At 43.9% G+C, this 27,486-nt stretch overlaps 1 protein-coding gene and 1 non-coding gene across 2 annotated transcripts; one reads left to right on the forward strand and one right to left on the reverse strand.

Annotated features, from left to right (window-relative positions):
* Positions 1–8,958: 8,958 nt before the first annotated feature.
* trnat-agu (transfer RNA threonine (anticodon AGU)) lies at positions 8,959–9,032 on the reverse strand. The gene has a single exon. It is a non-coding gene; the product is annotated as a tRNA-Thr (tRNA).
* Positions 9,033–24,215: 15,183 nt separating this feature from the next.
* LOC137363025 (histone H2B 5-like) lies at positions 24,216–24,512 on the forward strand (the record flags this gene model as incomplete). The annotated part of the gene is made up of 1 exon (XM_068027146.1): positions 24,216–24,512. A coding segment is annotated over one exon (297 nt), but the record flags the coding sequence as incomplete, so codon positions are not given.
* Between the last annotated feature and the right edge of the window lie 2,974 nt (positions 24,513–27,486).

The raw sequence follows: 27,486 nt of genomic DNA on the forward strand, positions 1-27,486 counted from the left end.
ACCCGTCCTTCTTGTCCAGGTCCCACCTTCCCCAGAAGGTATCCCAATGATCCACATAACTGAAGCCCTCCCTGCTACACCAGCTCTGTAGCCACGTGTTCAGCTGCACTCGCTCTCTGTTTCTAGCCTCACTCGCACGTGGCACCGGTATCAATCCTGAGATTACTACTCTGCTCGTCTTGCCTTTTAGCTTCCAACCTAACTCCTATATTCGCTTTTCAGGTCCTCATCCCTTTTCCTAGCTATGTCATATGTACCACGACTTCTGGCTGCTCCCCCTCCCCTTTAAGAATCCGAAAGACTCGATCTGAGACATCCCTGACCCTGGCACCCAGGAGGCAACATACCATCCGGGAGTCTCGTTCGTGACCACAGAATCTCCTGTCTGTTCCTCTAACCATTGAATCTCCTATCACTATCGCTCTCCTATTCTCCACCCTTCCCTTCTGAGCCGCAGAGCCAGGCTCAGTGCCAGAGACCTGGCCGCTGTGGCTTTCCCCTGGTAAGTCCCCCCCCACAACCGTATACAAAACGGTATACTTATTCTTGAGGGGAACGGCCACAGGGGATCCCTGCACTGTGTGCCTATTCACTTTCCCTCCCCTGACGGTCACCCAGCAACCTTTATCCTGTGACTTGGGTGTCAGGACTTCCCTATAACTGCTCTCTATCATCCCCTCTGCCTCCCGCATGATCCGAAGTTCATCCAGCTCCAGCTCCCGTTCCCTAACGCGGTCTGTGAGGAGCTGGAGTTGGGTGCACTTCTCACAGATGAAGTCAGCAGGGACACAAGTGGTGACCCTTACCTCCCACATCCTGCAAGAGGAGTATGCAACTGCCCTAGCTTCCATCCCCTCTGCTCCAAATTGACGACAGAGAATAAAAAAATATAAAGGAAAACCTTACCTTACCAAACCCTCCACACAAGAGTCCTTTTTTTTGGTTGGAGGAGGAGGATGGGTGGGAGACACGACACGTGTAGTGTTTCGGGTTTAGCCACTGCCCGAATATAGAAGTTCACTTACCCAGCAGTCCCCGTGTCCGCGTCCGCCGAATCGTCAGGTAAGTACTTTATAGTGAAACGTACCTTCCCGGCTGCCCCCTGGCTCGCACTATCACCGCTCCTGCTGATCAAAGGTGTTGCTGTAATAAAAACAGAAAATGCTGGAAATGCTCAGTAGGTCTGGCAGCATCTGTGCAGAGAGAAACAGTTAACAGTTCAGGTCTGTTTCCTTCGCTCACATTAACTTTGTTTCTTTCTCCACAGATGCTGCCAGACCTGCTGACTATTTCAAGCATTTTCTGTTTATGTTTCAGATTTCCAGCATCTGCAGTATTTTGCTTTTGTACGTGTGTTGCTATGTCTGGGACTGTTTGAGTGCAATGCTATTGCTTTATAAACAGCGTTGAAACAAACATTTATCTAGTTAACACACAGCACTAATACACAGCTGGATATAAACAGCAGCCTGCAGCAGAGGGTGCAGTGGAAGTTTATTAACACAAATAATTCACCAACAATATATTTACTGCGATCCTCAATCACACCACCCTTCATCTTAACACGTTTTATTCTTCATTGACATCAACTTCTTGCTTCCAATAAACACTTCAATTTGGAACACAGCTTCCAAATCACCTTTATTCACAAACCCGAACACAAGCTGCAAATGCTGCAAACACACACCAGCCCAGACTTTCCCCTTTCGGTCAACCCATTCCTGCATCACTGCCTCTCCACCAACAGTTGCTGCTAGAATCATACAATCATAGAATGGCTAAAGCACAGAAGGAGGCCATTCGGCCTGACGAACCCATGTTGGCTCTCTGCGAAAGCAACTCACCTCGTCTCACTCCCCAGTCAGTTCAATGTCGGTGGTGGGAAAACTTCTCGAAAGAATAATTCGGGACAAAATTAATAGTCCCATGGACAAATGTGGGTTAATTCAGGAAAGACAGCATGGATTTCTTCAGGGAAAATCATGTTTAACTGTCCTGCTGGAGCTTTTTGATGAGGTAACAGAGAGGGATGACGAGGGCAATGCTGTTGATGTGGTCTACATGGACTTTCAAAAGGTCTGGCAGCATCTGAATGGTCACTGACCTGAAACATTAACTCTGTTTCTCTCTCCACAGATGTTGCCAGACCTGCTGAGTATTTCCAGCAGTTTTTGTTTACATTTCAGATTTCTAGCATCTGCAGTATTTTGCTTTTATTGACTTTCAAAAGGAGTTTGATACAATGCAACACAACAGACTTGTGAACAAAGTTATAACTCATGGAATAAAAGGGACAGTAGTAACATGGACATGGAATTGGCTGAGTGACAGGAAACAAAGAGTAGTGATCAATGGATGTTCTTCGGGCGAGAGGTAGGTTTGTTGTGGAGTTCCCCAGGAGTCAGTGTTGGGACCCTTGCCTTTCCTGATATATATTAATGACCTAAACCTTGGTGTACAGGGCAGAATTTCAAAGTTTATGGATGATACGAAAATTGGAAGCATTGTGAATTTGTAGTAACAATTCCGTGATTCTGTGATTCCAATATTCAAGTCATTTATATATATGGTGGTCCTGACACTGACACTTGTGGACATCACTGTTCACCATCTTCCATTCTGAAAAACAACTAAATGCCACAACTCGCTTTTCTTGATATTTCATACATTTTTTAATCTAAGCAGATACTGACCCTCCTATTCCAGGAGCCTGAGTTTTGTTACCCAGCCTTTTATGTGGTAGTTTGTCAAACGCTTTCTTAAAATCAATATCGACAACATCCATTGCTTTCCCTTCATCAACCATTCTGTTACTTCATCAAAAAAATCAGTTATTTATTAATAGATGCAGTACTGAAACAGGCCCTTCGGCCCATCAAGTCTGTGCCGTCCAACAACCACCCATTTATACTAATCTGACATGAATCCCATATTCCCTATCACAGCCCCACCATTCTTCTCCCACCTCCCTGCACTGGGGGCAATTTACAATGGCCAATTTACCTATCAATCTGCAAGTCTTTGGCTGTGCGAAGAAACCCACGCAGTCACAGGGAGAACTCAAACTGCGCGCAGGGACTGAACACGGGTCGCTGGAGCTGTGAGGCTGCGGTGCTAAACACTGATCGCCCAAAATGACCGTGGCAGGACTCGAACCGACAATCTTCTGATAACCTTGTTAAATACACCGAAGTCAGACGCCTTATCCATTAGGCCACACAGCCAATACTGAAGAAGTAAAAAGGTGCTGAACCTCTCAGTTTTCGGTCTACCCAAACCAAGTTCAAGGTCTGAATCATGAACCGATTGCCTCATTCGTTCTGTGAATAATACAATGATTTAATAGACAAAGTTTTGAAACATTCCTGCCCATAAATCTTAATAACAGAGAGTGTGTGGATCTCCTGACTCAGAATGTTTCATGGATACAGTCCTCAGATCCGACAAGGAACCCCTGAACATCCACAGTAAAGACAGTGTGGATGAGGAAATGTAAGAGCTGGGAGCTGAAACTCAGGGACGGCCGAGCTCTCCTGTCATTGAGCTTGTGTGTCTGCTCTGCTCGCCGCACTTCCGGATCTACTTTGTTTCCAATGAAAAGATGAAAAGGGCCTTTCGGTTTTCCTCTCACTGACAGCGTGTTTCACTCGGGTTAATATAACCCGGGACTTTTGCTGCTGAAATGAATTCTGCAAGGTCCCAGCACACACACCGGCTCCCTCCTTTCTCCCCTCTTTCTATCGGATTGTTTTACCAGGACGGGCTCAATAATAACAAACCCCCTGCAGGGAATGACCGCAAATTGAGCATCCAAATGGGGCAAGTGGGCAGCTTTCTGGGTTCTAGGTTCCCCCTACATCGCCCCTCCCTCCCTCCAGTCCAAGCCCCTCTTCACTTTCTTTGGGACTTTGATGAGGGTGAAATGGGGAAAGTTCCCATTGATGTTTGAATGCTGAATTGCTGCAAAGGTCTGCGCACGCGCGACATAACCCCGCCCCCCAGTGGGACGTCACAATGAGGAGTGGAGCGCATGCGCATCCTTCCCCAACCCAGTCTGTGAGGCCATTCACTCAATCAGGGGAAGATGATTTAAATCAGCTGCGAATGGAGACTTCCCGGGCCCGGGGGAAGGGAACAAACAGCATCTGCTTCCAGCAGCCACTGCTTTGGGAGCGTGTCCGCAGATGTGCTCAGAGATTAGCATTGAGTGGTGGGAAGTTGAGGGGGAGTCGGGGAGTGTTTGGAACAGACACTGTGGAGCAGGAGCTGCTCCCGGAACATGGAGTGAGCCGGGGACACGGGGAAGGGAGAGTTCATTCTCGGACAGTGTCTGTACAGGCTCAGGGAGACACAATGGGAAGAAATCACGATTGAAAATCACTGACAATTTCACCACCCAAAGGAGAGGGAATTTTCCTGCTTTAGTTCCAGTCTCTCACTGTTTGTTGGATTGTGAACAGTGGGGGGAAAATAGCTGCAAAATAACGATGTGGACAGTTAGACAAAGAACATATATTGCAGATAACAGGTGAGAAGTGTGAAAGGCACATTTTAAATAGTGGCTGCTGGTTTTTTCGTTGAAATAGAAATGTGACTGTGTGAAGGTCACTGCTCTATCGGACAGTCCCAGTCATTGAGCAGTTCAGGGCTTGTGTTGTTTCTGAATGTCACAAACACCTTGCAAAACCACTGCAAACACCTGGTAAACAGAAGCTGAATACTGTAGTACTGCAGTGGAGTCAGACACTGACACTGTTTGTGTTCCTGGTTTTCATTTTGCGATTGTTCATAATGATTATAATTGGGACGATTACATTGATCGTTTTTGTATCTTCTACCTCATCAATTCTTTCATTCCTCCAGGAAAATACATGAAGGAACCTGACTGGATGTGGTGATTCTTGGACACAAAGAAAAGTGCAGCGAGCTCGTTCCAACGCACAGTCGGTACAGGATCACTCCCAAAGCACAGAGATACTGCCAGCTCATCAGTTCCACTGGAACAAATAAAAGTAGTCAGACAGACACTGATCCCAAAATCGAGAGACACATTTTCAATCCAACAGTCAAACAACAGCAGGACAGACAGAAGTTGTTTCCATTTCACTCCAATTCAGTACAGCTGACAGGTTGATACATCAATCACAGTATAAAAACAAACTCACTATCAGATCTAAATAAAGTCTGTCACCATGGTTACATTTTAAATATAAAACTTGAAACAGAACAGACACAATTTACCTCATTGAAAGGTACAGAATGAATGCAAGGAGGCTTCAAGGGGATTTGGACAGGGTAAGTGAATGGGCAAGAACATGGCAGATGGAATATAATGTAAATAAGTGTGACGTTCTCCACTTTGGTAGAATAAACAGAAAGACAGAGTATTTCTTAAATGGTGAGAGGTTGAGAAGTGTCGATGTCCAAAGGGACCTGGGTGTCCTTGTTCATGAGACACTAAAAGCTGGTGTGCAGGTGCAGCAAGCAATTAGGAAGGCAAATGGTATGATGGCTTCATTGAAAGCGTATTTGAGTACATGGTTAAACATGTATTGCTTCAATTGTATAAAGTCTAGCTGAGACTGCACCTGGAGTATTCTGTACTATTTTGGTTTCCTTATTGAAGGAAGGATAGACTTGTCACAGAGGGAGTGCAACAGAGATTCACCAGACTAATCCCCTGGGATGGTGGGATTGTCTTATGATGAGAGACTGCAGAAACTGGGCCGAAATTCTCTGGAGTTTCGAAGAATGAAAGGTGATCTCATTGAAACTTACAACATTCTTATGGGGTGTGACAGGGTAGATATGGATAGGATGTTTCCTCTGTCTAGTGAGTCCAGAACAAGGGGACACAGTCTCAGAATAAGGGCAGGCCATTTGAGACTGAGATGAGCAGGAATTTCTTTACTCAGAGGGTGAGAAATCTGTGGAATTCTTTATCCCTGTGGGCTGTGGAAGATCAATCATTGAACATATTCAAGACAGAAATCGATAGATTTCTAAATACTAACGGGATCAAGGGATATGGAGATAGCAGGGAAAAATGGCGTAGAGATAGATGATCAGTCACGATCTGTTTGAATATTGGAGCAGGCTTGATGGGCTGAATGGTCTAATGCCCCAATTTCCTATCATCCTTTGAATCCCAATAATGTACATCAGAACGTTAGACCAAGTTATGCATTACATACCAGTTCAAAAATCCCACAGAGATTAAGACTGAAAGATGCAGTATCAATTCCATTACTACAAAATGAAGGACTTGGAGCTTGCAGACCAGCCCATGTATAAGATTGAAAGTTATATTTTCATTCACAATCGTTTTCACAGAGCTAAATATTAAATACCAATCCACAACTTGTACAGGACTACCAAATAAAACCTACAATTGTAAAATACAGTTAATCCATATTTTGAATTAAACACAAGGCAAATAAATATTGATACATTAAGAGAGCTGGAAACAGTGAGAGCAGAGTGGATCATAAAGAGCCCAGGAGAGGGAGCATGAGTTCACTCGGAGAGCAGGGAACAGTGAGAGCACGCGTCAAAAAAGGCAAAGGAATCCACAATTAATGGGAGAACACTGAATGGTGCAGAGAAAGTGAGGGACGTTGGAGTGAATGTCCACAGATCCCTGAAGTAGCAGTACAGGTCAATAAGGTGGTTCAGCAGGTATATGGAATCCTTTCCTTTATTAACTGAGGTATAGAATATAAGTGTGACCTGGGTGTCCATGTCAATAAGTCACTGACAGCTAACATGCAGGTGCAGCAAGCAATTAGGAAGGCTAATAGTATGTTAGCCTTTATCACAAGAGGATTTGAGTACAGGAGTAGTGAATTCTTGCTTCAATTGTATAGAACCTTGGTTAGACTGCACTTGGAGTACTGTGTACAGTTTTGGTCTCCTTACCTTACGCAGGATATTATTGCCATGGAGGGAGTTCAATGAAGGTTCATCAAACTTGTTCCTGGGATGGTGGGATTGTCCTATGAAGAGAGATTGGGGAAACTGGGGCTGTATTCTCTAGAGTTTTGAAGAATGAGAGGTGATCCCATTGAAACCGACAAAATATTGAAAGGACAGTGAGGGTAGATGCAGCTATGTTGTTTCCCCTGGTTGGGGAGTCGAGAACCAGGGGACGCAATTTCAAAATAAGGGGGAAGCTCCTTAGGACAGAGATGAGGAGAAATTTCTTTACTCGGAGGGTTGTGAATCTTTGGAATTCTGTACACCAGAGGGCTGTGGAAGCTCAGTCATTGAGTATGTTTAAAGCAGAGATTGATAGATTTCTAAATACAAATGACATAAGGGAATATGAGGAAAGTGTGGGGAAAAGGGCATTGAAGTGGATGATCAGCCATGATCATATTGAATGGTGGGGTAGGCTCGATGGGCTGAATGGCCGACTCCTGCTCCTATGTTTCGATGTTCCTAATTCCACATGATCGGCGAGACACAGCCTCAGGCCGACTTGTCGGGTGTTGCAAACAGATAACACTGCTTCTGATCTTCACCAGAACAGAGAGTGAGATGTAACATTGATCATCAAACAAACTGTGAGAGAATACAACAGAATAAAACACATGGAGAGACATTGTGGAATAACAAATAGATTTGATTGGAATGTTGAATTTTGATTGGAATGGATAAAACACCAGAAACAGCAGATTAAATTGGGATTCTCATCATTATATTGATCTGAGACAGAAAAGAGAAACTGATGGGAAGAAGGAAGAATGGAACTGTTCAGTTTTTTTGAGTTTTTCACTCACCCATGAAAGCTGATTAAAAAAAGATGCAAATAACAGAGAATTTCACCAAAAAGGGAGATTAAATGCTGCCGAAACCTTGGATCGAAGGATGCCCCAACAGATCACCTGTTTAACTGTCTCCTCACTGGGGGATTTCAATCAGTGAGCAATATTATTCTCTACCTTTTTTTTGTTAAATGAACCCAGAACTGTCACTTGGAGTTAATATCTGCATTCCGACTCCTGAATATTTTCTGGACACATTTCCTGCTGAAAGAACGAAGAACTCGTTTCTAATTTACACAATACTATATACACATTCATCAAACCTCTTAAGCTAGTATCCTTGGTGCTGCTCTCTCTTCTCCCAAACCTCATCTCATGTGACTGTTACATCACCACTCTGACAGTGGGAGGGGTTGATCCCACTGTCTTCAGCATTAACCCTTTACATCCTTATACTACACTGTCTGTCCAAACAAATGGGTGGAGGGAACTTCCTTCATTTATTCAAACACTTGAAAATCAACTCAAAGCCATCAGAGAGAGAGAGAGAGAGAGAGAGAGAGTGTCAGAGCACTTCCTGCATCCAGTCCTGACCCTGTCACACTCAGCAGCTGCTCACCCAGACCCCACTCTCATCAACACTGAACATTGTTACAGAGACCCTTCAAATAATGTTTATAAAAGGCGGAAAAATTCAAAGTTCATCGCAGCCGGATTGAATGGAACAAAGTTTAATATCTTCTCACCGTCTCTCAATACCCACGAGACATAGGTTTTCTTATTTGGTTCCTTTGATTTTTCTTGTTCCTGATTGACAAATATTCCAAACCTCGGATCAACCCTCCCACTTGCGTCATGTCCCCAGTCTCGGTTAAAAGCAACACATAACGACACAAACACTCTGAAATATACAACGCAGTCACACTTTCCTTCAGTGAGATTAATGTCGAGCTGTTTTCCAGATTGAATGTAACCGTGAACAAATTTGTATCAAAGAAGTTGCCTTTGGCGTATCAGCACTGAATTTCTGGACAAGGAGGAACAGCCATTCCCAACTCACATCCTTCACAAAGGCTGTTTTCTCCTGTGACTGAAATTCATCATGTAATTTGAATTCCAAGTTCAAGTTCACAAAACAGAGATATAAATGATTGATAAGGAAACTTCTAAAGCATATCACAAATGTGAAATAAGGCTCTGCTGGGAGTTGAACCCAGTCTCTTCTGTTTACTATACAGGTGCTTTAACCAACTAAGCTACAGAGCCAGATCACAAATGCTTGCGTAGTTGAAATCAGAGGAGGATCTGTTTATTCTCATCACACTTCTCCACTGGTCACAACATATTTTAACTTTTCCTACTTACTGATACAGTCATATACTCTATTTTTCCCAAAACTGAGAATGGAGGTGGAGGGGCGACATGATAGAGGTTGACAAAGTTATGAGTGGCAGAGACAGAGTGGACAGTCAGAAGCTTTTTCACAGGGTGGCAGAGTCAGTTACGAGGGGACATAGGTTTAAGGCGAGAGTGGCAAAGTTTCGAGGGGATATGCGAGCCAAGTTCTTTACACAGAGGGTGGTGAGTGCCTGGAACTTGCTGCCGGGGAAGGTGGTGGAAGCAGGGAAGATAGCGACGTTTAAGAGGCATCTTGACAAATACATGAATAGGATGGGAAGAGAGGGATACGGTCCCCTGAAGTGCAGAAGGTTTTAGTTTAGACAGGCATCAAGATCGGCGCGGGCTTGGAGGGCCGAATGGCCTGTTCCTGTGCTGTACTGTTCTTTGTTTATAGATGTGGTCACCCCACAGCTTAAGTGTATGCAGGGAGAGAGGGAATGGTTGACCACCAGGCAGTCAAAAAGAATCAGGCAGGTAGTGCAGGACACCCCGAGTGCGTCTCACTCTCCAGCAGGTATTCAGTTCTGAATACAGAGGACAATGATGCTTCACCTGGGGAGTGCAGCCGGAGCCAAGTCCATGACACCATGGGTGACTCAGCTGCAAAGGGGAGTATAGGGAAGACTGGAAAAGCCATAGTGATAGGTGATTCAATCGTCAAGGGAACAATCAGGTGTTTCTATGGCCAGAGACGTGAATCCAGGAATGGAGTGTTGGCTCCCTGGTGCCAGGGTCAAGGATGTCATTGAGCAGTTACAGAGCATCCTGAAGGGGGAGGGTGAACAGCCAGCAGTGGTAGTCCACATCAGAACCAACAACATAGGTAGATATAAGGATGTTGTGCTGCAGTCAGAACTTAGGGAGTGAGGTAAGAAATTAGCAAGCAGGACATCAAAAGTAATAATCTCCGGATTACTCCCAGTGCCACGTGCAAGTGAGTACAGGAATAGATGGATAAGACAGATGAATGTACAGGAATAGATGGATAAGACAGATGAACGTGTGGCTGGAAAAATGGTGCAGGAGGGAGGACTTTAGATTTTTGGGACAGGTTGGACGGGTTGCACCTGAACCGAGCCAGGACGGAGTTCCTTGCAGGATGTTTTGCTAGTGCTGTTGGGAAGGGTTTAAGCTAGTTTGGCAGGGAGATGGGGACTGGAAGGTAGAGTCAGATGGGACAAAATCAGAAATAAAAATGGCAGGCAGAAAATTAATGGAGTCTGGAAGAGAGAGGAAACACTGATTAGAAAATTCAAAACAAAAAATGTTGGCAGTGCTCAACGATATCTAAATCAATGCAAGGAGTATAGCAAATGAAGCAGATGAGCTCAGGGCACAGTTAGACACATGGCAGTATGATATCATAGCTATTTCAGAAACATGGCTAAAGGAGGGACAGGCATGGCAGCTCAATTTTCCTGGTTACAGGGTTTTCAGACGTGAGAGGGAAGGGGATAAAAAAGGAGGGGGAGTGGCAATTTTGGTCAAAGAAACTATTACAGCTGTGAGGAGGGATGATATGTTGGAAGGTTTATCAAATGAGACCGTATAGATTGAGCTGAGGAACAAAAAAGTGGCAATCACACTGCTGGGAGTGTACTATAGACCCCTAAACAGTCAGAGGGAGATGGAAGAGCAGATATGTGGGCAAATCGCTGAGAAGTGCAAGAACAATAGGGCAGTAACAGTGGGGGATTTGTACCACCCAAACATTAACTGGGATACTTTTTGTGTAGAGGGAATTGAGGGAGCAGAATTCTTGAGGTGCATTCAGGAGTACTTTTTTAGCCAATATGTAGCAAGTCCAACAAGAGAGGGTGAAGTTTTGGACTTAGTTTTAGGAAATGAAGAGGGGCAGGTGGAAGGAGTGGCAGTGGGACAGCATTTTGGTGGTAGTGATCATAATTCAGTCAGTTTTAATATAATTATGGAAAGGACAAGGACAGAACAGGAGTTAGAGTTCTCAGTTGGGGCAAGACCAACTTTACTAAGCTGGAGAGTGATTTACCGAAAGTGGACTGGAAACAGGTACTTGACGGTAAATCAGTGTCACAGCAGTGGGAAGAATTCAAAGGGGAGATTCAAGGGGTTCGGAGTCAACATGTTCCCACAAAGAAAAAGGGTGGGAAGGCCAAATCTAGAGCCCCATGGATGTCAAGCATTTTACGGGTATAATAAGGCAGTAAAGGAAAGTTTATGCCCAACACAGAGAACTGAATACTACAGAAAGCCGAGAGGAGTATAGAATGTGGAGGGGGGAAATCAACATTGAAATTAGGAAAGTTAAGCGTGAGCATTAAAGAATATTGGCAATCAAAATCATGGTGAACCCAAAGATGTTTTATCAATACATTGAGAGTAAAAGGATAAATAAGGAAAGAGTAGGGCACAGAAAAGACCAAAAAGGTAACCTATGTGTAGAGCAGCAGATGCTGACATTGTTCTGAATAAATGCTTTGCATCTGTCTTCACAAAAGAGGGGGAAGATGCATATATTGTAGATAAGGAAGAGGGGTGTGAAGTATGGATGTGATTCATACAGAGGGAGAGAGGACATATTAATGGGATTAGTGTATATGAAAGTTGATAAATCACGAGCGCCGGATGGAATGCACCTCAGGCTGTTAAAAAGAAGCAAGAGAGGAAATAGCAGAAGAACTGATCATCATTTTCCAGACCTCACTGGATACAGGTGTGGTGATGGAGGATTGGAGGACTGCTAACGTTGTACCTTTGTTTAAAAAGGGAGTGAGGGAGACCAAATAATTACAGGCCAGTCAGTCTAACATCAGTATTGGGCAAATTATTGGAATCTATTCTGTGAGACAGAATAAAATGTTACTTCGAAAGGCACAGATTAATCAAGGATAGTCAGCATGGATTTGTTAAGGGAAGATCTTGTCTGCCCAACTTGATCGAAAGTTTGAAGAATTAAGAAGGAAGATAGATGAGGGTAGTGCAGTTGATGTAGTCTACATGGATGTAAATGTAGGGGGTATGAGTTTGCAGATGGCACAAAGATTGGCTGTGTGGTAAATAGCAAGGAGGATAGCTGCAGGCTGCAGGAAGATCTTCATGGTCTGGTCAGATGGGCAGAAAAATGGCAAATAGAATTCAATTCAGAAGTGTGAGTTGCTGCATTTGGGGAGGTCAAACAAGGCAAAGGAATACACAATTAATGGGAGAGTACTGAGAGGTGTAGAGGAAGTGAGGGACCTTGGAGTAAATGCCCACAGATCCCTGAAGGTCGCAGGACAGGTCGATAAGGTGGTAAGAAGGCATATGGAATCCTTTCCTTTATTAGCCGAGGTATAGATTTAAGAGCAGGGAGGTTATGCTGGAACTGTATAAATCATTAGTCAGGCCACAATGAATACTGTATGCAGTTCTGATCACCTTATTACAGAAAGGATGTAATTGCACTAGAGAGGGTACAGAGGAGATTCACGAGAATGTTGCCGGGATTGGAAAAATGCAGCTATGAGGAAAGACTGGATAGGCTGAGGCTGTTCTCCTTGGCACAGAGAAGGCTGAGGAGAAATCTCATTGAAACATACAACATTTTGAGGTGCCTGGATAGAGTTGAAGTGAAGGGCCTATTTACCTTAGCAGAGAGGTCAGTGACTAGGGGAAATAGATTTAAAGTGATTGGTAGAAAGATTACGGGGGAGATGAGGAAAAGTTTTTTTCAGCCAGAGGGTGGTGGGGGTCTGGAACTCACTGCCTCAATTCAATCAAAAGAAGTTTGGATATACATTCAAGTGCTGTAATCTGCAGGGCTGCAGACCAAATGCTAGAAGGTGGAATTAGAATGGGTGGAAAGTTTTTCATCTGGCACAGACACGATGGGCCAAGTGGCCTCTTTCTGTGCCTTAAACTTTCTTTGATTCGATGATACTATAATTACCCAGCTGTTGTAATGGAAATTGAACTTGTTTCTCTGGACCATTGGTGGAGGCTTCAGGATTACTCGTCCTGTAATGTCACCACAAAACCACCATACCGCTGTATGAGATTTTTTACTGGTTTGTTCTGTGGATTTCAGTCTACACAAATGGAATTGATAATCTATTTCACTCTGATAATGTTTGAGATGTTTTTGGCTGGTAAATAATGTGTATCTCAGTCGACTGTATTTTTAAATTCCGCAGTCTGGGTGAGTTCAGGCATCTAATTTACATCACAGTTTGCACTTTCTATCAGCATTACTTAATCTAATACTGTTTTATTTTTGGACTGGCAATGTTTAGATCAATCTACACTCATGGAATTGATACTGTATTTCTGTTTGATATTGTATGAGTTTTTAGAATGGTATATAATATTTAGATCAATCTACACTAATGGAATTGATTCTGTATCTTTCCATTTCACAGTGTGGGTGAGTTCTGAACTGGTATCTAATTTGTGTCTCAGGTTACAATATCTTTCAGCACCTTAGAAACTTTCACTGTAATGAATGTTGGACTTGTATGTAACTTGTATCTCAGGGGACACTATGGGGATGTTTAAACATCCTTTATCATGAATGGATGTGAGCTTTGAGTATGGTATTTAATTTAAATCTCAGGGTACAGCATTACAAGAGATTCTGTGCCATTCAATCAATACCGTGTGCCAATGCTATCTGATATTTAATTGATAGCGAAGTCTGCATTATATTTAGATTGACACATTGTATTTCAATCTGTTAATGAGGGTGACTTTGACCTGGGATTGATGTATCTGACTGTCAATGGGACTGAATTGGGGTGAAATGGAAACAACTTATTTTTCTCCTGCTTTGTTTGATTGTTGGATTGAAAATGTGTCTCTGGAACTCGGGATCAATGTGGGCCTGACTACTTCTGCAGTCTGAGACTAGGGAACTGATGAACTGTCTATCCCTCTGTACTCTGAGTGATAATGTACCTACTGTGTGTGAGAGGAGCTGGCTGCACTGTTCCTTGTGCCTCGAGTGCAGCAACCATCACATTCATCACGATTCCTTCAAGTATTTGCCTGCATGAAGAAAAAATATGTCTTAACTCAAGAACAGGGGAGGTGCAAAATATCAAAGAGCTGAATTTAATTTCGCAATTAATAATCATTAAAAACACCCACAAATGAAAACCAGTGTCAGTATCTGTCTCCACTGAAGTACTGAAGCTCCCAGCTCCTGCATCACAAGTATTCTGGGCAGATCCATCTAGACAAAACACTGCACTGGGATCGTCCCAACCTCTCTATGCTCTACACATATTTCCAGCCACCCTGCTTCATATGCACAAATAAACAAAAATAAAGCCCACTCTGTATGTCCCTCAATTCCTTTCTTCCCATACAGTTGTTCCACCTCCCCTTAAATGCATCAATACTATTTGCCTCGACCTCTCCCTGTGGTTGCAAATTCCAGATTCTAACCACTCACTACATAAATACCTTTTTCATGAATTCCTCATTGGTTTTATGAATGTCGATTTTATATTTTTGGCTCGTTTCAGACACCACAAGTGGAAACGTGTCTCTGTGTATTCTATAAAAGCCCTTCACTATTTCCTCACTTTTTTCATTTTTTAGTGTGATGTAGGCATCACTGGCTATGCCAGCATTTATTGCCCATTCCAAATTGCCCTTGACAAAGTGGTGGTGAGCTGCCTTCTTAAGCCGCTGCAGTCCTTGAGCTGCAGGAATTCCAGCAGTGCTGTTTGGAAGGGAGTTCCAGGATTTTTACCCAGCGACAGTGAAGGAATGGTGATATAGTTCCAAGTCAGGATGGTGTGTGGCTTGGAGGGGAACTTGCAGGTGGTAGTGTTCCCATGCATCTGCTGCCCTTGTCCTTGTTGGTGGTGGAGGTTCTGTGTTTGGAAGGTACTGTCGAAGAAGCCTTGGTGTGATGCTGCAGTGCATCTTTTAGCTGGTACGCACTGCTGCCACTGTGCATCAGTGGTGAATGGAGTGAAGATTGAAGGTGGTGGATGTGGGCAATCAAACAGGCTACTTGAGTGTTGTTGGAGCTGCCTTCATCCAGGCAAGTGGACAGTATTCCATCACAATCCTGACTTGTGTCTTGTGAATGGTGGACGGCTGTGGGGAAACAGGAGGTCAGTTAATCGCCGCAGAATTCGTAGCCTCTGACCTGCTCTTGCAGTCACAGCATTTATATGGCTGGTCCAGTTCAGTTTCTGATCTATGGTAACCAATGGTCAATGTTAATGGTGGGGGATTCAGTGATGGTAATGCCATTGAACATCAAGGGGAGATGATTAGATTCTCTCTTGTTTGAGATGGTCATTGCCTGGCACTTATCTGATGCCAATGTTACTTGCCACTTATCAACCCAAGCCTGGACGTTGTCCAGGTCTTGCTGCATCTGGACACGGGCTGCTTCAGTATCTGAGGAGTCATGAATGGTGCTGAACATTGTGCAATCATCAGAAAACATCCACACTTCTGGCCTTGTGATGGAGGGAAGGTTGTTGATGAAGCTGCTGAAGATGGTTGGGCCTAGAACACCTCTCTGAGGAATTCCAGCTGTAATGGCCGGAGACTGAGATGATTAACCTGAACAACCACAGCCATCTTCCTTAGTGCCAGGTATGACTGCAAACAGCAGAGCATTTTGCCCTGATTTCTATTTACACTGGTTTTGCTAGGGCTGCCTTGTTGCCATGCACGTCAAAGGCTGCCTTGATGTCAAGGGCAGTCACTCTCACCTCACAGAGCCCCATCTCTGGGCAAAAAGTCTCACTTCTCAAGGGGTGTCTCGAGAAGACACAGTGGCGCAGTGGTTAGCACCGCAGCCTCACAGCTCCAGAGACCCCGATTCGATTCTGGGTACTGCCTGTGTGGAGTTTGCAAGTTCTCACTGTGTCTGTGTGGGTTTTCCCCGGGTGCTCCGGTTTCCTCCCACAGCCAAAGACTTGCAGGTGATAAGTAAATTGGCCATTGTAAATTGCCCCAAGTGCAGGTAGGTGATAGGGAAGAAGGGATTACTGTCGGGTTAGTATAAATGGGTGGTTGTTGGTCGGCACAGACACGGTGGGCCGAAGAGCCTGTTTCAGTGCTGTATCTCTAAATAAATAAAAAAATGCAATGTTTCTTTAACTCGAAAATAAAATCAAAAGTCTGTAGATGCTGGAAATCTGAAATAAACAAAAATGCTGGAAATACTCAGCAGTTTAGGCAGCATTTGTGGAGGGAGAAACACAATTAACATTTCAGGTCTGTGTCCTTTCATTTTACAATATGTTTTATGTCCTGGTAGATAACAGTGCATTCAGTTTGCAGTAATGGAATTAATACTGTGTCTTCCAGCCTGACTATTTGTGAGATTTGTGGAGTGGTGTGTAACATGTAGCTCAGTCTGCAGTCTGGTTACATTATTGAGATTAATTCTGTACTTTACAATCGGGTACTGTTTGTCTGACATTGAATTTGTAGTTCAGGCTGCTGTCTTGTGAGAGTGACACAGTGCCTTGCAATCTGACAGTGGATGTGATTTTGGACTGGGATTGATGTACCTACGTGTCAGTGGGACAGAGTTGGGGTGAAATGGAAACAACTTCAGTCTGTCATGCTCTGTGTGACTGTTGGATTGACTGTTAGTCTCTGGAACTTGGGATCAGTGCCAGTCTGACTAGTACTGCTGGCAGTGATTGTGGAACTGAAGTCTCTTTTTTCTCTGAATGATACTGTACTTACTGTGTGTGAGAAGCCGGCTGCATATTAATTCTGCTTCCTTCAAGTATTTGCCTGTAGAAAGAAAAAGTATTTATTATAATTCAGGAAGAGGTGTGGTGGAAGTTACAAGAGAGACCAAAATAATTATTCAATGAATAATCATTGTGAACAATCACAAAGGAAACCCAGCAATACAAAACAGTCAGTGTCTGATTCCACTGCAGTCCTTCAGCCCCCAGCTACTGCATACCAGAGGCTTTGGCCGTTTTACAACAATTAAATGACATCCAGAAACAATCCACTGGGCCATGAATGGGACTGACCGACGGAGCAGGGACTTTTACACAGGTCAGATTTCCAGTTCTCGCTCCCATGGTCTAACCGTTCAAGCGAAACCAAACAGCCGCTGTTTAAAATGTGTCCTTCACACTTCTCACCTGGTGCCTATAATAGATTCTCTTTGTGTAACTCCCCACATTCTGACTGTCCGTTTCTGTTTCCACACTTCACTGTCCAATAACAATAAACTGCGGGACCAGGCTGGATCGCTCTCTTTGAGCTGGCGCGGACACGATGGGCCGAATGGCCTCATTCTGCGCCGGAAATTTTCCATGTTTCTGTTTGCGGAATTGTTGCAGAAATCGACGCCAGCGCTCCCCTCCCCCAGCACTGCCTGTGAGCGGAAGAAGATGGTTTAAAACAGCCGCGAATGGAGAGATCCCAGTCCCTGGGAAAGGGAGCAAACAGCAGCCTCCTTCCAGCAGCACATCGCTTTGGGAGCGTGTCCGCAGATTGACTCAGAGATCAGCATCGAGTCCGGGGCAAGTTCAGGGGGAGGCGGGGGCTGTTTGTAAGAGGCGGATTGGAGCTGGAACTGGTCCCGGAACATGGAGTGAGTGGGGGAAGGGAGAGGCCATTCTCGGGTTTTGTGTCGATGGGGGATGGAGACAGAATGGGATGAACCTGTTACTGCAATGCAGTCAAACAATGATAATATTTGTATGACTGGGCTTCCTTTGTGGGGGCTCATTATTATTTGAGAGATTAAATTCATTAAAACTCTGTATCTTTGATCTCACCTGTATTTTAGTTACAAACATACTTTTGTTCAAACAGACAAATAATTGAATGAACCAGAATAAATGTGATGTTTCCTCCACCAAGTTACAAGGAAGAGAGTCACCAGCTCCTTCTCACACACAGTCCGTACATTATCACTCACAGAGCGCAGAGACACAGACAGGTCATCAGTTCCACAGTCTCAGACGGCAGAAATAGTTCCAGAGACACATTTTCAATCCATCAATCAAATAGAGCAGGAGAGACAGACGTTGTTTCCATGTCACCCCAACTCAGTACCACTGACAGGTAGATACACAAATCCCAGTCCAAATTCTCACCCACTATCAAATTATCAGTGTGTCAATCGAACAATAGTGCAACCTCAGCTACAAATTAAACACACATAGAACTGACACATTGTTCCTGTTTCAAAGTTACAGAATTAACCTCAATAACATTCAAGGAGCAGCTACTGCGTGTCCTTGATAAGTATGTACCTGTGAGGCAGGGAGGAAGTTGTCGAGCGAGGGAGCCGTGGTTTACTAAAGAAGTTGAAGCGCTTGTCAAGAGGAAGAAGAAGGCTTATGTTAGGATGAGACGTGAAGGCTCAGTGAGGGCGCTTGAGAGCTACAAGCTAGCCAAGAAGGATCTGAAGGGAGAGCTAAGATCAGCAAGGAGTGGACACGAGAAGTCATTGGCGCATAGGATCAGGGAAAACCCTAAGGCTTTCGAAAGGTATATTAGGAATAAAAGAATGATGAGAGTGAGATTAGGGCCAATCAAGGATAGTAATGGGAAGTTGTGTGTGGAATCAGAGGAGATAGGGAAGTGCTAAATGAATATTTTGTGTCAGTATTTACAGTAGAGAAAGAAAATGTTGTTGAGGAGAATACTGAGATTCAGGCTACTAGGCTAGATGGGATTGAGGTTCACAAGGAGGAGGTGTTAGCAATTTTGGAAAATAGATAAGTCCCCTGGGCCAGATGGGATTTACCCTAGGATTCTCTGGGAAGCTAGGGAGGAGATTGCAGAGCCTTTGTCCTTGATCTTTATGTCGTCATTGTCGACAGGAATAGTGCCGGAAGACTGGAGGATAGCAAATGTTGTCCCCTTGTTCAAGAAGGGGTGTAGAGACAGCCCTGGTAATTATAGACCTGTGAGCCTTACTTCGGTTGTGGGTAAAATGTTGGAAAGGGTTATAAGAGACAGGATTTATAATCATCTTGAAAAGAATAAGTTCATTAGAGATAGTCAGCACGGTTTTGTGACGGGTAGGTCGTGCCTCACAAACCTTATTGAGTTTTTTGAGAAGGTGACCAAACAGGTGGATGAGGGTAAAGCAGTGGATGTGGTGTATATGGATTTCAGTAAGGCGTTTGATAAGGTTCCCCACGGTAGGCTATTGCAGAAAATACGGAAGTATGGGGTTGAAGGTGATTTAGAGCTTTGGATCAGAAATTGGCTAGCTGAAAGAAGACAGAGGGTGGTGGTTGATGGCAAATGTTCATCCTGGAGTTTAATTACTAGTGGTGCACTGCAAGGATCTGTTTTGGGGCCACTGCTGTTTGTCATTTTTATAAATGACCTGGAAGAGGATGTAGAAGGGTGGGTTAGTAAATTTGCAGATGACACTAAGGTCGGTGGAGTTGTGGATAGTGCCAAAGGATGTTGTCGGGTACAGAGGGACATAGATAGGCTGCAGAGCTGGGCTGAGAGATGGCAAATGGAGTTTAATGCAGAAAAGTGCGAGGTGATTCACTTTGGAAGGAGTAACAGGAATGCAGAGTACTGGGCTCATGGGAAGATTCTTGGCAGTGTAGATGAACAGAGAGATCTTGGTGTCCAGGTGCATAAATCCCTGAAGGTTGCTACCCAGGTTAATAGGGCTGTTAAGAAGGCATATGGTGTGTTAGCTTTTATTAGTAGGGGGATCGAGTTTCGGAGCCACTAGGTCATGCTGCAGCTGTACAAAACTCTGGTGAGACCGCACCTGGAGTATTGCGTGCAGTTCTGGTCACCGCATTATAGGAAGGATGTGGAAGCTATGGAAAGGGTGCAGAGGAGATTTACTAGGATGTTGCCTGGTATGGAGGGAAGGTCTTACGAGGAAAGGCTGAGGGACTTGAGATTGTTTTCGTTGGAGAGAAGGAGGAGGATAGGTGACTTAATAGAGACATATAAGATAATCAGAGGGTTAGATAGGGTGGAAAGTGAGCGTCTTTTTCCTCGGATGGTGATGGCAAACACGAGGGGACATAGCTTCAAGTTGAGGGGTGATAAATATAGGACAGATGTGAGAGGTAGTTTCTTTACTCAGAGAGTAGTAGGGGCATGGAACGCCCTGCCTGCAGCAGTAGTAGATTCACCAACTTTAAGGGCATTTAAGTGGTCATTGGATAGACATATGGATGAAAATGGAATAGTGTAGGTCAGATGGTTTCACAGGTCGGCGCAACATCGAGGGCCGAAGGGCCTGTACTGCGCTGTAATGTTCTAATTCTAATTCTAATTCTAATTCTAAAAAAAAACATCTTCTGAGATCCAATATTTACACAGGTCATGATGAGTTTATTATCAGTATTAATTCCCATAATGTGTCCAGACATATCCATTAGATACAAGTCAAAATCTCAAGTGCATAATCAGATTGAGAGATTCTGAAATATAGTATAACCTGAGATACAAACTCAGATTCCAGTTTAAAACTCATCCGGATTGTGAAACTAAAAGATACATTATAAATTTGATGAGTTTAGTCTGAGCTATAAATTTCATACCAGTCCTAAAACCTCATAGTGTCAGATGGAAGATACTGTACAATTCCAGACTGAGCTCATTTTACACACAAGTCCAAGAGTCTCCCTCAGACTGAATGGCACTGATCAAATTGATTAGTACAGCCTGAGTTACATTTGCACATCAATCCTGTATCACATTGAAAGACACATTATCTTTCACTATTATGTTCACAGTGACAGATATTTAATACTTGGCAAAACTTCAAACATATTGTCTGCTTAAAACCAACCACATCAGTGGCCTGTTGCTGTGCTGACATTTTATGTAGAATGAATCCAGACTTGCAAACAGTCCCAGGGATGGAAGGTTATATAATGATATATAGATATTGACCAGATATTGACAGATAAAGTGATGCTGAAACACATGCTCAGTGCCAGATGCTGAAAACTATAGGTTGATTATTGCACTCACTCACAGTACCTCAGCCTGAGTCATCTAAAGCAACCTAACACACAAATAGTAGCACTGAGAGATTGAGAACTAGTCCAAAACTCACATGTAGTACCAGGCACTGACAGATACAAACTGAAAACTATCCACACATGGATATGGGATTGGCTAACTCACAGAAAACAGAGAGTGGGGATAAATGGAGCATATTCAGATTGGCAAACTGTAACTAATGGAATGCCACAGGTACAGTGCTGGGGCCTCAACTATTTATGGTCTATATTAATAACTTGAGTGAAGGGACCAAGTATATTGTTGCCAAATTTGTAGATGGTACAAAGATAGGTAGGAAAGAAAGTTGTGAGGAGGACAAAATGTGTCTACAAAGAGATATAGATAGGTTAAGTCAGTGGGAAAACATTTGGCAGATGGAGCATAATATGGGGAAATGTGAGATTGTCTACTTTGGCAGGTAGAATAGAAAAACAGAATATTATTTATATAGAGAGAGACTGCAGAATGCTGCTGTACCAAGGAATCTGGGTGCCCAGGTGCATGAATTACAAAAATGTTAGCATGAAGGTATCGCAATTAATTGGCATTTTTAGCAAGGGGAATGGAGTATAAAAGTAAGGAAGTTTTGCCATAACTTTACAGGGCAATAGTGACATCCCATCCCCATACAGTCTTGGTCTCCTTAAATAAGGAGGAATTTACTTGCATTGGAATCACTTCAAAGAAGGTTCACTCGGCTGATTGCTGGGATGTTTGATTGTCTTATGAGAAAAAGTTGAGCAGGCTGGGCCTATACTCACTGGAGTTTAGAAGATTGAGAGGTGATCTTATTGAAACCTGTAAGATTCTCAGTGGGCTGGACAGGTAGATGTTTCTCCTTGTGGGGGATTGTAGAATTAGGGGCCAGAGATAAAGATGAGCAGTCGCTCTTTCAAGATGGAGATGAGGAGGAATTTCTTCTCTGAGAGGGTTGTTAATCTTTGGAATTCTGCTCTCCAGAGGACTGTGGAGGCTGTGTCATTGAATATATTCAACGCAGCAATAGACAGATTTTTGATCTACAACAGAGTCAATGGTTATGGGGGCAGGCAGGAAAGTGAAGTTAAGGCCACAATCAGAACTGCCATGATCTTATTGAGTGGCAGAGCAGGCTTGATGGGCCAAATGGTCTACTCCTGTCCTATTTCGTATCTTCTTATGTTCTTACACACACACACACACACACAACCAATGTGTGGTGGATCTAGAATTAATCCCACTTTCATACAAAATACCAGTGATTGGAAGGTACAGAATTAATCCCACAGATAGATACAGTACCACCGACAGGTACAGAATGAATCCCATGCTCACAGTCAGCACCCAGGATCGAAAGATACACGTGATTTCTACCCTCACATAACAATATCAGGCTGAGTTACAGAATGATTTCCACATTCATACTGGGCACCAATGACTGCGAATTAATTCATCCCACAATCACACACACTACCAAAGGCTGACAGATGCAGAATTAATCCCACACTCCTATGTAGTAGCAAAGACTGACACATACAAAATCATTCTCAAATACTCCTACAGTACCTGGCAGATTCAGTGACTGCCAAACTCACATAAATCACCACAGACTGACAGATAAAGAATGAACTCACACACACACTGAGATACTGACAGATATACCTTGAATTCCACACATACAGAACCACTGACAGATTAAGACTAAGTCCAAAATCACATAACATTCCAGAGACTGACAGAATGAATCAAATACTCATACACAGTGCCACTGACAGAATGTATTCCACACTCACATACAATACCGAAGACTGACAGATACAGAATGTATCTCACACTTTCACAAAGTACCAGTGAGTGACAGGTACAGAATGAATCCCACATTCACACATGATACTAGAGATGGACAGCTAAAAAACAATAAGACTGCCAGAATAGATAGAATTCACATCAAAATTCTAAAATATGGCAGAGAAACACTCGACACAAATACATGTCTCATTTCCCTCATCTAGAAGGAGGAGAGCATGTCAGGGGATCGCCGTGATGCGGTAATTGTGATCATCTTGAAAAAACGTTGACACGACCGACTGTGTTAACTATAGAGGGGTATCCCTGCTGTCCACCACAGGGAAGGTCATCACAAGAGTCCTTCTCAACTGCCTCCTCCCCGTGGCTGAAGAACTCCTACTGGAATCACAATGTGGATTCTGTCCATCAACAGGCACAGTGAACATAATCTTCACAGCAAGACAACTTCAAGAAAATGTAAGGAGAAGCAGCAACCTTTATACATAGCCTTCTCTGACCTGACAAAGGCCTTCGACTCTACCAACCGAGAGGGATTATGGAATGTCCTCCTCAAACATACTGCACTGCGACATGCAAGCTGTAATCCTTGCCAACGGATCTATCACTGACCCAATCCGAGTGCAAACTGGGGTCAAGTAAGGCTGTGTCATCGGCACCAATGCTCCTTTCCATCTTCCTTGCTGCATCACTCCACCTCATCTCCTCACACTCAAACACAATACCTGACAGAGACAGAATGAATCCATACAGCACCAGAGACTGAGTTACCAAATGACATAAAACACTCAAACACAGTAGTCTAGACTAAAAATGAAATTAATTGCACACTCCCATGCAATAGCAGAGACACAACGACACAGAATCAGTCAATAAGTGTCCTCCCAACAACAGCCAGGACATTTCCAGGAAGCTCCACACAGGGAGCGGCTCTTTCAACAGAAACTGGGGCTGGAGAGAGTCTTTGTGAAATATACTTCCTGATTGCAGTATGGGTGTTTGTGATTGGTTGCAAATATTTAATCTGATTGGATGGCGAAAGAGACCAATTGTAAAATTACAATAAAAAACCATTGTGACATCACTCCCAATCACGCAATCACAATCTTTACTTTCCCCCATCCCTCATTAGCATAGTGCTGTGGGATTGTCTATTTAATCCGCACTCGGAAGGGGTTTGGTTTATTTCTGAGTCTGAAATTGAAACTGAAGACGGTTGAGGAGAAGAAGAAAGCAGCTGCTAAGAAGGGCGCCAAGAAAACTGTGAGTAAACCGTCAGCAAAGGGCGGCAAAAGGCGGAGAAAGTCGAGGAAGGAGAGTTACTCCATCTACATCTACAAAGTGATGAAGCAGGTTCACCCCGACACCGGCATCTCCTCCAAGGCCATGAGCATCATGAACTCGTTTGTGAACGATATTTTCGAGCGCATCGCGGGTGAAGCTTCCCGCCTGGCCCATTACAACAAGCGCAGCACCATCAGCTCCCGGGAGATCCATACCGCCGTGCGCCTGCTGCTGCCTGGGGAGCTGGCCAAGCACGCCGTGTCGGAAGGGACAAAGGCGGTGACCAAGTACACCAGTTCCAAGTAAAACTGCACAATGGACTGAAAAAACATCCCAAACACAACGGCTCTTTTAAGAGCCACCCACAATCTCTCTGAAAAAGCTGCATCCGAACATCTCTATGAAATCATTTTAAGACAATGTGTAACATAATAAATGTCCCACTGCTGTGTTTTTGTCTGCTGTCCCATAAACCGAACTCAAACCCAAAATCCGCTCATGCGCCTTTACTTTTTTGCTTAAAGCTGTTATTGTGGTTTTGCACAGCCCCTGAATGACCGCATTAACAGCTGCTTTCAGGGGTAAGGGTCAGACCTCAGTCCCTTCACCCTATTCCTGAAATGTGAACCGATTCATCATTTTATGAACAGCAACTCTCCGCAGTGTTACAGCCCGGAATGGGATTATTACACAGCAGACTAAGGGCTGTTTGAGGACTCGATCCGGCTCCCTCTTTTCAGAGAGGGACACTGGGCTCTGATTGAAGATAAACTGAATGTTTCCCTTCAGGGAAGTGCTGTGAACAGGGATTTAGTACCTCCCGGGACAGTTTGAAAGCAATTGTAGAAAGATCCACAATTTAAACAACATTTTAAACCCACGTCTGTAATTGGTGACGGAAAGAGTTGAATAGAACAAAATAAAGAGAAGGGATTTTAAATATTTGACTAAGGATGACATTTATTTTAATCCACTCCTTTCCGACAATGAAATTGGCGGGCTTTTTGAAATTGACAAATTTTCTGCTTCTGATGTTGTGGCGGTAAATCCCGCCCACTTCTGTTTGTCAGTGACCTGATTGGTGAAGAATATAGGCAAATGAGGTGAATTTAGTAGCGACCAATGGGGAGAGTTTTCAGTCTCTAAGTAAAGTAAATGCTGCGGAAATTATTCATTCTTTGTGAAAGTATTTGTGAGATTGTGGAAATGTCTGGAAGAGGAAAGACCAGCGGCAAAGCTCGGGCCAAGGCCAAGTCTCGCTCCTCCCGGGCTGGACTGCATTTCCCGGTGGGCCGTGTTCACAGGCACCTAAGAAAGGGCAACTATGCTGAGCGTGTGGATGCCGGAGCCCCGGTCTATCTGGCTGCTGTGCTCGAGTATCTGACCGCTGAAATCCTCGAGCTGGCTGGCAACGCGGCCCGGGACAACAAGAAGACCCGCATCATTCCCAGACACCTGCAGCTGGCCGTGCGCAACGACGAGGAGCTCAACAAGCTGCTGGGAGGGGTGACTATCGCTCAGGGTGGGGTGCTGCCTAATATCCAGGCCGTGCTGCTGCCCAAGAAAACCAGCGCTCAGAGCTCCCAGTAAAAGTAAAGCGGCCGAAATGTCATCTAATAAACCAAAGGCTCTTTTCAGAGACACCCACAGTCTCTGTGAAAGGGCTGGTTCCTGTCTGATTCCAAAATGTCAGTAACAGGACCGAATGAGAACTATTTCAAATGTTTAAGCATCTGTTTCAGTGATTTCTCACTGTCCCCTCAAACCTGTCTAATTTATTACTTCAACACCAATTTTGAGTTATTTGTCCCGTGACAGATTGCTGAATAGAGTCTTTTACCGCCAGTTACAGATAAGTAGACAAAAAATCACAGATTAAAACTACGTAATATATCTAACCCATCACGAACTTTTTTTATTCCGCTTTTATCAGCACAAAGTCGTGGCGCGATTTTACGAACAGCTTTAAACTAACGCCAGATTTTCCATCAATTCGCTTCTTTCTGACACTGAAATTGGCGGCTTTTTCGAATTCAAACTGTCTGCCAATTTAAGCCAGTGATTTGTTGTATTTCCTAATTCGAAGCTCTGCGATTGGTTAAGACATGTGAATGAGAAGAGGGTGACCAATCAGAAGTGAGCTCGGGAGAGCGCGGGCTCAAACTGTGGGAATTCCAGGTCCCTGAATGACTGAGCTGAAACTGATCAGTTTCACAAACCCTGTCAGTTTCAGTGCAGGAAACACCGTCTCGGGGGAAATAACATCACAAGTGGGTCTGGTTCCAGTGACCGATTCAACGGCTGCTGCAAAACTCCCGGATTCCCTCATTGCAGCGAAATCATTTTGAAATTCTATGAAAACAATGAGTGATTCTGGAGGAGTGATGTGGCTTTTCACTGAGGGCATGTGTCGACTGGGGAAATAACTAACTGTAGAGCCTCGGGCACTGTTTACACAGCCCGTTTAGAAAATCAAATCCACTGCACATCCTTGCTGCAACTGAAATGTCAAATTCGGGGATTCCATTTTTTTTCATCCCGAACACAGCAGATTGATTGAACAAAGAATTAAAAGTAAAATACTGCGAATGCTGGAAATCTGAAATATTTCAGATTGATTGAACTGTTCTGAACAGCCTATCCCAGCTCCCGTTTCTCGGTCACTGCTCGCTCTGTGAGGCGGTGGGTGGCTCTTAGAAGAGCCTTTGTTGTGTGTTTGCTGAAAAGGGTCGAATTGTTCAGCCGCCGAATCCGCAGAGAGTGCGGCCGTGCCGTTTCAGAGCGTACACCACATCCATGGCAGTGACTGTATTGCGCTTGGCGTGCTCAGTGTAGGTGATTACATTGAGTGTGAGACAAATTCCATCCATCTTTTGTACTTTATGAGATTAATTTTGACACTTCCTGGTACATTATGTGACAGCGAGTTTAATTCTACATCTATCTGTCTGTGGTACTGTGTCTGAGTGTGAGATTATTTGAGTATCAGTCTATGAAACTAAATGTGATTGTGTCATTCATTCTGTATGTCAATCATGAGTATTGTATGCGTGGCAGCTTCTGTATCTAACTGCTACTGTGGCTGAATGTGGATATCATTCTGTATCTGTCAGTGTCTGGAACTAAATGTGAGTGTGAGATTCATTCTGTATGCACCACTCTTTACAGTCAGAATGTGACTGTGTGATTCATTCTCTATGTGTCAGTCTAAAGTACTATATATGCCATGGTTTTAATTATGTGTCTGTCATTTTATGTGAGCTTGGGTATCAATGTATAT

Source organism: Heterodontus francisci, unplaced genomic scaffold, assembly GCF_036365525.1.
Source record: "Heterodontus francisci isolate sHetFra1 unplaced genomic scaffold, sHetFra1.hap1 HAP1_SCAFFOLD_51_2, whole genome shotgun sequence".
NCBI lineage: Eukaryota > Metazoa > Chordata > Chondrichthyes > Heterodontiformes > Heterodontidae > Heterodontus > Heterodontus francisci.